The sequence below is a fragment of the Phacochoerus africanus genome, chromosome X (assembly GCF_016906955.1).
Source record: "Phacochoerus africanus isolate WHEZ1 chromosome X, ROS_Pafr_v1, whole genome shotgun sequence".
In the NCBI taxonomy this organism is placed as follows: Eukaryota; Metazoa; Chordata; class Mammalia; order Artiodactyla; family Suidae; genus Phacochoerus; species Phacochoerus africanus.
Genome location: NC_062560.1, coordinates 87,223,167 through 87,236,067, shown reverse-complemented (window position 1 = coordinate 87,236,067; position 12,901 = coordinate 87,223,167). Strand labels below are relative to the sequence as shown.

The 12,901-nt window shown below is 42.3% G+C and overlaps 1 protein-coding gene across 1 annotated transcript; it reads right to left on the bottom strand.

Annotated features, from left to right (window-relative positions):
* Positions 1-11,056: 11,056 nt before the first annotated feature.
* Positions 11,057-11,888, bottom strand: LOC125118081 (protein ARMCX6-like). The gene is made up of 2 exons (XM_047764225.1): positions 11,545-11,888; positions 11,057-11,350 (listed from the first exon to the last, which is right to left on the bottom strand). Exons 1-2 carry the CDS (start codon positions 11,809-11,811, stop codon positions 11,057-11,059), a joined length of 561 nt encoding a protein of 186 aa, XP_047620181.1. The 5' UTR covers positions 11,812-11,888.
* Positions 11,889-12,901: the final 1,013 nt, after the last annotated feature.

The following is a 12,901-nucleotide window of genomic DNA, read 5'->3' as shown; positions in this document are numbered from 1 at the left end:
CCCAATTTTTGCTTATTATATCATTTCTACTCCATCTGGGTTTATCACCATTAAATTTGTTCTGTAACAATAATCACTACATTTGTTTTGGTCTCCGTCATAAATTTACATAAATTTGACACTAATTGCTAGACTTTTGCTATAGTTTCTTTCTTCCCCGTGTTTCTGTCACTTTTGCCTTCATCTCTGTGATTGTGAAATTTCTTCAACATTTTCCCTGAGGCCCGACAGCTCATATTTCAGCTTATTGTTGTCTTGCCTTTGCTGTCTTGAGCTCTTGCTTAATTGTTTCATTAAAACTTTCTAATTTGAGGTGAAATATTTGATGACAATTTTCACCTGCTTTTTTCAGATGAGTCTTCTTTATTTGCCATGCATTTTTCAGGTCCCTTTTCTCCTTTTTTCCCCCTGCATTACCTCTGTTTACCTTTTGTTCCAGTTCCATTTTGATTCCCTATCTTTGATGGATTTCAAGTTGTATTGAATCAGTTATTTGCAAAAGGTTCATCTAGGACAAGGGCCAGGACTGTCTTTGCTAATACCAATACCTTTTTTATGGACCAAGTCATTTAGAGAGAGGTAGCTGTGCGGCTATTAAAAGTGCAGTCTCGCTGTGGCTGTGGCATAGGCCAGTGGCTACAGCTCCTATTAGACCCCTAGCCTGGGAACCTCCATATGCCGTGGGTGTGGTCCTAAAAATACAAAAGACAAAAATAATAATAATTTTAAAAAGTGCAGTCTCTCCTCTCTCCTGATACTGGGGCCAGACTCATCTTCCATGCTCCTTAGGAACAGATTACTTCCTGCAAATGTTACCTGTCTCTTTCACTCCTTATTTGGCCCAATTTCCCTATGCTTCTTGTCATGGATCTTCTGCTCCATGATAGCTCCAGCTGTCAATTTGTGCGTGCTTGTTACCTTTAAGGAATGTACAATTTTTTTAAGAGTGTAGGTCTCATATCAAGTGTTCTTACCTAAAAGAAAGGAAGGAAGGAAGGAAGGAAGAGAGAGAGAGAGGGAGAGAGAGAGAGAGAAAGGAAGGAAGGAAGGAAGGTACGGTCTCTTCCCCTCCTGGAATTTGGCGTTGTCTAGTGGCTGACTTGAGAATGTAGAATCACAGATACAGGGTTTCTGGAAAATTAACTGAACAGACTGTCAAGCATAAAATTAATTTACAATTCATGGAGATATTCTCTGTGAAGGAGTTAGAGCCCAGCATACTGTCAGGCATTGTTTAGATAGAACCTCTAGTCAGGCACAGAAAGGCAAATAACTCCATGTTCTCTGCCAGCCTTCCTGAGCTTCCTTACTACACGACACAGGGGGCAAAGTAGCACACAACACAATTTGTTCACGTCCTGGCAACTGAGCTTGTGCTAATTAAGAGAAAATTGGATGACACAAAAGATGCTTAAATCACATCCCATTGCATCTTTAGTTGAAGTGGCTTCTCATGATTAATTTTCTTAGCATTCATCACACTCCATTGTATTTTGCCTGTACTCCCCACTAGATGATAAGTTCTATGAACACAAGAATGGTGCCTGTTTTGTTTACTATTGAATCTCCATTTGCCTTGCACATAATTAGTGCTCAGAGTCTAGTCAGTGCGATTGTCTAACATTCAAGCTGAAATTTTGGCTCTGGACTGGAGTTTGTGCTTATCTATATATTTTCGAGAAATATCTTCAATAAATGTGCATTATATTTGCAAAGATAAATTTGTTTTAAAAATGTGTTAAACAATATTTACAATATGATTATAATTAATTTTAAAGATGCAGATGCACGAAAAAGGCATGACTGTTACATACTTTGTATCCTGAAGTCCTGTTCTCAAGTCTCTTCTCTTTCCTGGAATCTCATCCGTTGCCATGGCTTTGGTTATCACCTATATGTTAATGACTCACAAGTCCATATATCCTGAGTTCAAGATTGATTTATTTGATGCCTACAGGTTGCATATTCCACAGATATTTCATATTCGATATATTTGAAATTGGAGTCATCATTCTCCAGTCCCACACCAAAACTATTTGCGGCTGTCTTCCTTGGCTTGGTGAACACAACTACCATCCAATCAGTTGCACCTGCCAGAAGCCTAGTTATTACTGGCTCCTTAATTCTCCCTCATCCCATATTGCTACCCTATCTCAAAATTCCATTGATTCCACTTCTTTAATATTCTTATAAATGTTAATATTTATCAGTACAATGCATACACACAATATCAAAGCAATTAGGACAGCGTTTATGATGAAAACAAGTAATTTCCCCTCCTGTTCTTCCATAGACTCATCATCAAGCTCTAGAGTCCACACCAACTTTTCTGATTTTAGCTTCTGATAAAGCAGTTCTCAACCAGGAGTGATTCTGCTTCCAGGGTACACTCGTCAGTGTCTGGAGACATTTATGGTTTTGACAGCTGAAGACAAGGGCACTACTGGCATCTAATGGGTAGAAGCCAGGGATCCTCCAGTGCACTGGGAAATCCTCAGCCCAACATGTCAATTGTGCCAAGACTGAGAACTGTTCTTACGGTTATCTTCAAAATGCCAAAAATATATTTGTATCCCTAATGACCTTCCGATATGAAAACAGGATATTTTAGTTCATTTATCTTTCAACCCCTCCTCCTCTTCTCTTATTCCAGATGTTTGTACTGTTATTATTATATTAGCTTAATTATACAGTCAAAAATTATTTATTGAACACCATTGTGTGCCAGGAACTATTCAGAGCATTTAAAATTCAATAGTGAGCAGGAGAGAGATAGCCTTTATTAAGCTTGCTTTCCTATGGAGAAAACAGGACATAAAATCAATTAAAATAAATAAAGTAGCTAAATTTAACTTTGTATACTCAATCCTTTATTTTGTTTCATAAACTTCCACCAGAACTTGTTCACTTATCACTTTATGTAATGAGACATAAAGAAAGCTCTGCTTTCTTTTCTTCTCTTCTATCATCTTCTTCTATATCCCACATTCTGTCAATTATATTTTATTAATCCTCATGCCTACCTAAAACTCATCTCCACAAGGGATATGTGAATCATTTTCTAAAAGTATACAAAATAGATTCAAGTATTAGGACACTATTTGGCTCAGCAATGAACAGCATTTTATGTAGTTATAATCATCTAAATACTATTCATAAAACATTAATGAAAGAAATTGAAGATGATACAAAGGAATGGAAGGATATCCCTTGCTCTTGGAATGGAAGAATTAATATTGTTAAAATGGCCATATTACCCAAAGCAATCTACAGATTCAATGCAATCTCTATCAAAATACCCAGGATATTTTTCACATAACTAAAAGAAATAATCCTAAAATTCATATGGGACAACAAAAGACCTAGAATTGCCAAAACAATCTTGAGGGAAAAAAACAACAACAAAACAAAACAAGTGGCATCACTCTTCCAGATTTCAGACTATACTACAAAGTTACAGTATCAAACAACCTGCTAGTGGCACAAAAACAGATGCATAGTGCAAGAGAACAGAATAGAAAGCCCCAAAATAAACCTTCGTACCTACAGTCAGTTAATCTACAACAAAGGAAGCAAGAATATACAGTAGATTAAAGACAACCTCTTTAATAAGTGGTGCTGGGAAAATGGGATAACTACTTATAAAATAAGATTAGACATTCCTTCATACCATGTACAAAAACAAACTCAAGTGGATTAAAGACCTAAATGTAAGACCTGAAACCATAAAACTCAGAAGAAAATGTAGGCAGAACACTCTTTGACATAAACCATAGCAATATGTTTTTAGATCTGTTTTCTAAGGCAAATGAAATAAAAGCAAAAGATTAAAAAATTAGGATTTCCTGCTGTGGTACAGTGGATTACTGATTTGGCTTATCTCTGTGGAGGCTCTGGTTCAATCCCTGGCCCAGCTCTGTGCAGTTGGTTAAGGATCCAGCATTGCTGCACTTATGACATAGGTCACAGCTCTGGCTCAGATTCAATCCTTGGACCAGGTAATTTCCATATGCTCTGAGTGACTGAAAAAAAAAATATATATATATATATATTTGAGACCTCATTAAACCTAAAAGCATTTGCACAGCACAGGAAACCATTGGCAAATTGAAGACAACCTACCAAATGGGAGAAAATGTTTGCAAGTAGTATGACCAACGAGAGGTTAATATCCAAAATATATAAATAGCAGCTCAATATAAAAAAAATTAACAATGTAGTAAAAAAATGGGCTAAAGACTTGAATAGACATTTTTCCAAAGAAGACATACAGAAGGCAAATGAACACATGAAAAAATGCTCGACATTGCTAGTTATTAGAGAAACGCAAATTAAAACAACAATGAGATATGACCTCACACCTGTCAGAATGGCTATCATCAAAAAAATCTACAAATAAATGTTGGCCAGGACATTGAGAAAAAGGTAACTCTTGTACACTGCTGGTGGGAATGTAAATTGGTACAGCCACTATGAAAAACAATATGGAGATTCTTCAAAACATTACCATATGATCCAGCAATTCCACTCCTGGATATATATCCAAAGAAAAGAAAAACACTAATTCAAAAAGATACATGCACCTCCATGTTTACAGCAGTACCATTTACAATAGTCAAGCTATGGAAGCCACCCAGCTGTCCATCAACAGATGAATGGATAAAGAAGACATGATACACACACACACACACACACACACACACACGTATACATAGCCATTAAAAAAAGATGAAGTTCTGCCATTTGCAGCAATGTGGATGGACCTAGAGAATATTATGCTTAGTTAAATAAGTCAGACAAAGATAAATATTGTATGATATCATGTATATGTGAAATCTAGGAAACAATCCAATATAGCAGACTCTCAGATGTAGAGAACAAACTAGTGGTTACCAGAGGGGAGAGGGAAGGGAGGAGGGCAAGTTAGGGGTATGGGATTAGGAGACACAAATTACTATGTATAAAATAGGTAAGCAATAAAGATATATTGTATAGCACAGGGAATTATAGCCATTACCTTGTAACAACTTTTAATTTGTAAAAATACAGAATCAGTATGCTTTACGTCTTAAACTAATATTGGTAATCAACTATACTTCAGGTGAAAAGCATATACTGTTTATGATTTTCAATGTATAGCTTTGAAAGCAGAAAGTTTAATGTGAGAACTGGTTGTTATAGAACATAAGAGGTAACTGGAAATTATGAGATAGATAGATAGATAGATAGATAGATAGATAGATAGATAGATAGATAGGTAGATAGATAATATAGAGATATGGCTATATAAAGCAGAAAACCTAGAACGATTCTCTCGATTAGAAGGACAAACTCTACTTGCTTTCAAGACCCCATGAAAGCATCTTTTTAACGATGAAACCACATCATTCTCTCAGATGCTTTAACAAGTTCAATCAGAAGGGTTGCACTTATATCCATTTGGTCACTTCAGACAGTTCTGGAAGCCATGTAGCCATGGTCTACTTATGTACTGTCTTCTGGTGTGGTAGAACTAGGTGTAATTTATAAATCAACTTTATCAGGGCACGGGTGCATTTTATCCTGGGAATATTTACTTAGTAACTTAGGAGCTAGTTCAAGCCTGCCCCATCCTAGGTAACATGGTCAGATCCCAGAGACACCTGGGATTAGATTTTGATTCAATCTAGTCCACTATAGTTACTTAGAAAAGTTCTGAAAGTCAAGGCTCTTGAGTTACTGAAACTATACTATTGTTACATTCAAGGCTAAAAAAGATTCTTTTTCCTTATAATCCTTCAAATGCTGAACTCACTCTTTATCTTAATTTGTTGCATATTTGAAGCAAGTACACATTTTATTTTGTTTTGTATATTTGTTGTCAATTTCCACCTAACAAAGCTCTCCAAAACTCAGTAGCTTAAAACAGCCATCTTTGCTCATTATTTTGCATATCAGGAATTTGCACTGTTTGGTTCTTTTGCTAGTCTTGCCTGAGGTCATTTACATGGCTGGAGTCAGCTGGCAGATCAGCTGGGGGCTGATTTTTCTGTAATTAAGATTGGCAGATACAGCAAATTAAAAAAAAACAGGATTCCCCGTTAAATTTGAATTTCAGATAAATAATTAAAAATTGTTTTAGTGTAAGTATGCCCCATGCAATATTTGGGACATATTTATACTGAAAAAATATTTAATGTCCATCTGAAGTTCAAATTTAACTGGAAGTCCTTTATTTTATCTAGCAGCTCTTCCTAGGATCTTCAGTTGGAACAGTTCATGTCTGTTCTACATGGTCCCATCCCAATAGGTAAGTCTGGTTAGCACATGGTAATTTCAGAGCAAGAAGAGTGTAATTCCCACCAAAAATGCACTGTTCACCCCTCTTCAAGGGTCATGTTTTCTAATGTTCAAGCAAATCACATATCCAGTCAAGGACTCAGTGTGTGAGGGGATTATACAATGCTATGGTTACAAAGAGGCATGGTTCATTGAGGGCTTTTACTGTAATATTTTCTTAAAGCTTCTAATTGTTTTCCCTTCCAGGCCTCTATCACACCCTTTCGTTTTTCTAACCTCTCAATAGATTTTAACAAGTCCTCTTTTGTTCATGAGTTCACTCACTACCCCAAATTTTCTGTCACCTTGATGCCCTTTGGTCTGGTCACCCAGGGCCTGCTGTTTAGCAGCCATTTCAGAACTAACTTTTATTGCTTTCCCAAGTTGTGATCACTATTTTCTTCATAACTTTAACTTGATTACTACTTCCTTTCTTGGAGTCCCTGTTCAAAAAAGTCCACAGGAGGTAAAATTTGAGTACTTTTACTCCCTAAATATCTTATAGTCATCATATACCTACTGACAATAAGTCTGTTTGTTTAGAAATATGAGAGAAAAGCATATTTTCTGAGGATCTGAAGGCATTTATACATTGACATATTGCATCCAGTATAATGAACAAGATGTCTGATGCCAGTCTAATTTGTAAATTACTTTCTCCATACCCTTGAAAATTTTTAGGGTTTCCTTTTAATCCTTATTATGCTAAAATTTCTTAGGGATATGTCTAGGTGGGGGTTTTAATTGGTTGTATTGGACACAAAATGTACCTTTTGGAGTTTCCACTGTGGCTTAGCAGATTAAGAACCTGACTAGTATCCATGAGGATGCAGGTTCAATCCCTGGCCTCACTCAGTGGGTTAAGGATCCCGCATTGCCACAAGCTGTGGTGTAGGTTGCAGACGTGGCTCAGATCTGGAGTTGCTGTGGTTGTGGCATAGGCCAGCAGCTGCAGCTCTGACATGACCCCTAGCCTGTGAACTTCCATGTGCCTCAGGAGTGGCCTTAAAAAGAAAAAAAATGCTCCTTTATTTTTAATTAAAAAAGAAAAATACAGAGAAAAAAATAAAGACAATCTATGTATACATCAACCATGATTAAAAACAAATGTTAACATTATTGTTATATCTGTTTACAATCTCTTTATTAATAAATAAAATTAAACTACATAAATTGCTAGGGTCACATTTTCCTCAATTCCTTCGCAGAGGTCAGAGTAATTGTAAAACTGATGTGCATCATTAAGTATCCATTTTTAATTTTACCATGAGTATGTGAATCCAAAATAATATATAGTACTGTTTTATAACCTTGTTTATATAAATGACATTATACTGTATCTTTCTACAAATTGCTTATCTCACTCAAAATTAGGTTTCTAAGAATTGTCTAGACTGTTTTGTAGAGATCTAGCTCATTCATTTTTAGTGCTTTAAAAATGCTATTATATAGTTATGTGACATATTATATTATTCATAAACCTACAGCAAACATCAACCTTACTGCTGAAGCATCAGCCATTAAAATCAGGAACATGGCAGATATGCACTGCATCATCAATACTCTTGTGCTGGAGGTCCTTGACAGTGCAATGAGATAAGAAAAAGGAATGAGCTATAAAATAATGAATAAGAAGAGATAAAACTGTCATAATTTGTAAAGTGTGATTGTCTAGTTAAAAAGTCAGAAAGAAAAAAAAGGGGCAATATAATAAAAATTAATGAGAGTTCACCAAAGGAGCCTGACTGTAGTAACAAAGTTACATCAAGAGCTCTTGCACAAACCAGCAAAAATTGTTTCCAGTTAAACATAGTTTTGATGGGAAAAAATATGTATATGTAAATATAAAATAGGCACAAAAGAGGCTCTTACTGACTCTTTCCCATGCAAACTCGATATATCACAAGGTACACAACACAATGTGCTCCAACCTGCTTTATCTCACACAAATAAGGCAGTTTTAGTGAGGGAAAAAGCAAGATCCATTTCCTTTGGTGCTAAAACAGGCAGAGCGGGGTTTCCAAAGTTTCATGTGGGCCAGAACATGTCCTAAGAAGGTGCCTAGGAGCAGAGGCCTTCTCACAAGCACCAGACTTTTTCCAGATATGAAGGGCCCTGAATGTCTGAATCAGGCCCTGACTAGCCCGCTGGCCCCCTGCCCCCACTCCCATCCCCTTCTCCACATAGAATCCACAGGGAGCTGGGCTCCTGCTCCAACACAGCAACCAACCAAGGCATGAAGGGCAGACCAGAGGCCTGAGCTTAATCAGGTCCTGACTAGCCCGCTGGCTCCTGCCCCAACTCCCATCCCCTGCTCTAGGCAGAATCCACAGGGAGTATTTTCAGGAGGGTGGTGCCAGCAAATGGAGAAGGGGCTCTTGACCTGGACCAAGGCCACACCAAGGAGGAGACACTTCAGTGCCAGCAGGCTTCCTGCGACAGCCTTGCTCAGGAGAGGGCCAGGCAGTCTCCCAGGCCCTCGCTGAGAGAGGGGTCAGCAGTGCCTGCCTCAGAGGTGGTGGACCACCGGCTGTGGCAGGACTCCTGCGGGGCCTTGGCAGAGTGCAGAAGAGGAGGGCGGCACATGTGAAGGTGGGACCCCAAACCAGGAGGAAGGAGAAAATCTCTGCCTCTGGGCTGAGACGACAGAGGCTGAGCACCAAGGGGTCCCTGCAGGCGGCACTGCCAGCAGGCTCCGCTGGGACAAGTGGGTGCGGGGGCTGTGTGCAGGCTGCTCGCTCCTGCTGGGAAACAAGCTGGCTGGTCAGCCCACCTGAGGCTGGCTTGGGAAAAAGGAGGGTCACATCAGCAGCTCTTAGAAAGCCAGACAGGGCCCCTGAGCCAGCCGAGGAAGCCCCAGCGGGGTGAGCCCTGCTGGGGGTGTGCCCCCACGTCACGCACAGGTCGCATGCTGGCCAACCAAGGCAAGGGGCCTGGGGAGAGGCTGAGTCCCCGGCAGGCGCCCAAGACCACGACTCAACACGAAGCCTTGGGTGGAAGAGCACAAGCAGGGGAGTGGCAAACCACCTGCAGCCCAGACTCCGGGAGAAGGGAGGACAAACTGCAATAAAATGATGCTCTGTGTGGAGGAGATCAGTCCGAAGAGACAGACAGAGCACTTGTGAACCATGGATGCTCAGGTGCAGGGGCCCAGAGCACTTTCCCAGGGAGACCAGGCGAGGGCACCGGGCTGAGAAGCAGCACGGCCCAAGGGGGGGCTACTTGTTCACCCTGTTGGCCAAGGCTTTGGGGAAGAGGACCACTTCCAGACACATCAAAAACACACAGGGCACCTGGCTTCTGTGACGTGGGGGCTGAGGCTTGCTGGGAGGTTGTGGACATGTTGGGGGAGTGGGGTGGAATGAGCTGCCCAGATTCAAGGCGTGGGTCAGTGTGCAGGGCTGGTTTCCTCCCTTCTTCCAAGGGGTGCCAGGAACTTGGATGGGCGGGAATGAGTGCGTCTCCTGATGGATGGACCGGCCGAGGCCATGCCACACACCCCCATCAGCTGCCCTCCCGCCCCCGAGTCCCTCAGGGATTCCTGGAGGCCTCCGCTGTTCCCTTCCTGGATCCCACAGAAGTACCAGGGATAGGGCAGAAAGGGGCACCCCAGAGGAAGCAAGGGCCAAGCCTTGTCACTCAGCCAGGAATTCGGGCCTGGCATCCCAAGGAAGGGAGGGGGCCTGGAAGCAGGTTGAGCGGCAGCTGCTCCTTCTTAGGAGAGAGAACAACACAAAGCAGGCTCAGCAAGTGACAACCGTTTCTGCTACGAGTGTGCGTTACATGTGCAGGGGTGGGTCGCCCAGCGGCCCCCAAGGATCGGGAGACAAGCCCAGGGACACGGACCTTCCTCTCTAGACCAGCAGGTGAGGAAAGACACCCGCATGCAGGGAGGTATTTCTCTGCACCAGGCATGTGCTGCCTGCTTCACAGCTGTTGTCCCTTTGAGTCCTCCCAACAGCCCACCTTTTTGCTTTTCTTTTCCTACCCTGTGCTGCACAGCAGAACCCCGTGGTCCATCTATTTTACATACAGTGGTTTCTGTCTGCAGATCCCAAGCTCCTACTTTACCCCTCCCCCACCCCCTCCCCTTTGGTGACCTCTTTGGTTTGCTTTTGCTTGTGACCAATTCAGACTCCATCTGAACTCCACCCCCTCCCCCTGGCCCGCCCCCCACCCCCACCCCCAGCCCCTGCTGGAGGCTTATCCTGAACCCTGGCACCCATCTCTTCCCCTGCCTCCTGTGGGCACTCGCTGTTACACGGCCATTTGTCAGGGAGCAAAAGGCCCAGTGAGTCAGCATGGATCCTGTGTTTTGGTCTTTCTCTTCACACAGCCTGGAAACTCAAGGACAAGCAGTGTCTCGGTTTTGCCCATCAAAGCACACACGTTTATTGATGATACATACCAACGCAGACTTGGTGGGTGAGGTTCAGTCAGTAGGGCACGTACAAGGGGAGGGGAATGTTCTGGGTGAGCAGAGTTTACCACCCATGGGCTCGGGAAGAAGAGAGTAAATGAACAAGAATTCACCCTAAGCAGCAGCCACCAATGCATTTTCAGCACAAGCTCCCATAGACGTCTGGCCTCCCCCACACGGTCCGGTCCGGTCCGGCTTAGACGGGGAGACCAGCACAGGCAAGCCATCCCTTGTGAGGCCAGAGTACGCTGTTCTTTAACCACGGCTGGCAGCTGAGATGAGCCCTTTCCCCCAGGAAGAAGGCTGCAAGGGAGCAATTTACAACGCACACTGCCTGTGGACTGCACGACCAAGAGCTTCCTGCAAGCTCTGTGGGAACCCTGCCTGGCCAACAAGAGTGTGGTCCTGGATTCGGCAAGTGTGACTTTCACCCAGACACGTGGTGATCGGCGAAGGCTGGATCTTCAACAGCACCCACTGCAGAGTCTCTGAATGAGAACACAAGTGCGCGATCACCGATTGGATTTTGGTTTGGGGTGGATCAGTCCCATCCTGGTGGAGAGGGTCACTTAGGAGGCCAGGGTGTCCGGGAGAAGCTGTCTGTGCGCGTTCCTGATCGAGAGGGACAGGAAAGAGGGCAGCATTTGGGAACCCAGCCACTCCCCCACCAAGACTGGCTTTTCAGACAAACCCATCAAGGGTTTCAAAACCTGCCCCTCAGCACATTCACTTCCCCCAGATAGCAAAGGAAACTTCGAGTCTGAAACGGACTTGGCCAGCATGTTATTAATAACTGCCATGCTTACTAACACATGGAGTCCGGCCTGCTGCAGGAATGAGTTGCAGCAGAGTGACACAGTCTCCCGACACACTTCATGGATGTACATCTTCATCTGGCCCTGATTTTCAACACTGGCGTTCCAAAGGTTATCTGCGGCCCAGAGAGCCTTCCCCTCCTCAATGGCAGAGTCAGGAATAGGGATTATGTTTCCAGCAAGGGAGAGGCTGGCCAGTTGACTACTGAGATCCTGGCTAAATGGAAAAACAGCATTCTTGGGCTGACCCAAGAACATTTCTCCCTGAATGAAAGGGCACTCGGAGAGGCCAAGAACACAATTGAAATTTTTTTCAGTGTTTTATTTCCCCCTCTTTTTTCTTATAGTTGATAGAACTGAAATTTTTAATAACTTAAGCACCACCAAAATAGTCATCATTTTCTTCATTTGGACTCTTTTCTCTTTGCTCTCAAAGAGGTAGAGCTTACTACCTAAGGCTCATGTTAGCCTCATTCCCATGACTTGGCTTTTCTTATATCTTTCTTTAAGCATATTCTAGAGCCCTTACTTGTTCTTACATAACTGAAGTTTTCTACAGTCTGGTGGTTTCTTACTGTGGTTGCATCGTCCTCCGATTAGTGAGTGAACATTGTAGCAGATTCTAGCCCTAACCTACACAATTGCTTTCACTAAACCACAAATTTGAGCATCTCCCTTCTGCGTAACATGTCAGAGGAGATTCTCACTCTTTAAAACATCATCTAATCATGGTGTTCTAGATAGTGGGTTGTTGGACATTATTTTCCTGGACACAATCTGTAGTAAGTGTTTTGTGATATGGTATTAGGGGCAATGCAAATACATAGAGCTTTTTTTTTTTTTTTAAGGCCACATCGGTGGCATATGGAATTTCCCAGGCTAGGGATTGAATCAGAGCTACAGCTGCAGGCCTACACCACAGCCACAGCAACACTGGATTTCTGACCCACTGAGCGAGGCCAGGGATCAAACCACACCCTCATGGATACTAGTCAGATTCATTTCCACTGTACCACAACAAGAACTTTAATATGAGCTTTAATATGAGTCTCTGTAGACATACATGTCAACACTCATGATATAAGGGTAATCTCTTTCCTAATGTATGGTCTTAATTTTCAAATGTTTCACCTCTGAAATTACCTCCCTTGGTAGCATTTGACTTTTCCAGCACCCAAATAAGAGGAGAGGAGAACAATTTCTGGGAGAGGGAGCCAAGGTGCCTCTAGACCCTGCATTCTGACTCCAACATCCCTCTCCCCATCCTGTCTCCAGGATATCACGCTGTGTGGAGGAAGTTCCTTCCTCCTTTGCCTAGATTTATGTCTACAGGTAGACACACAAGAGA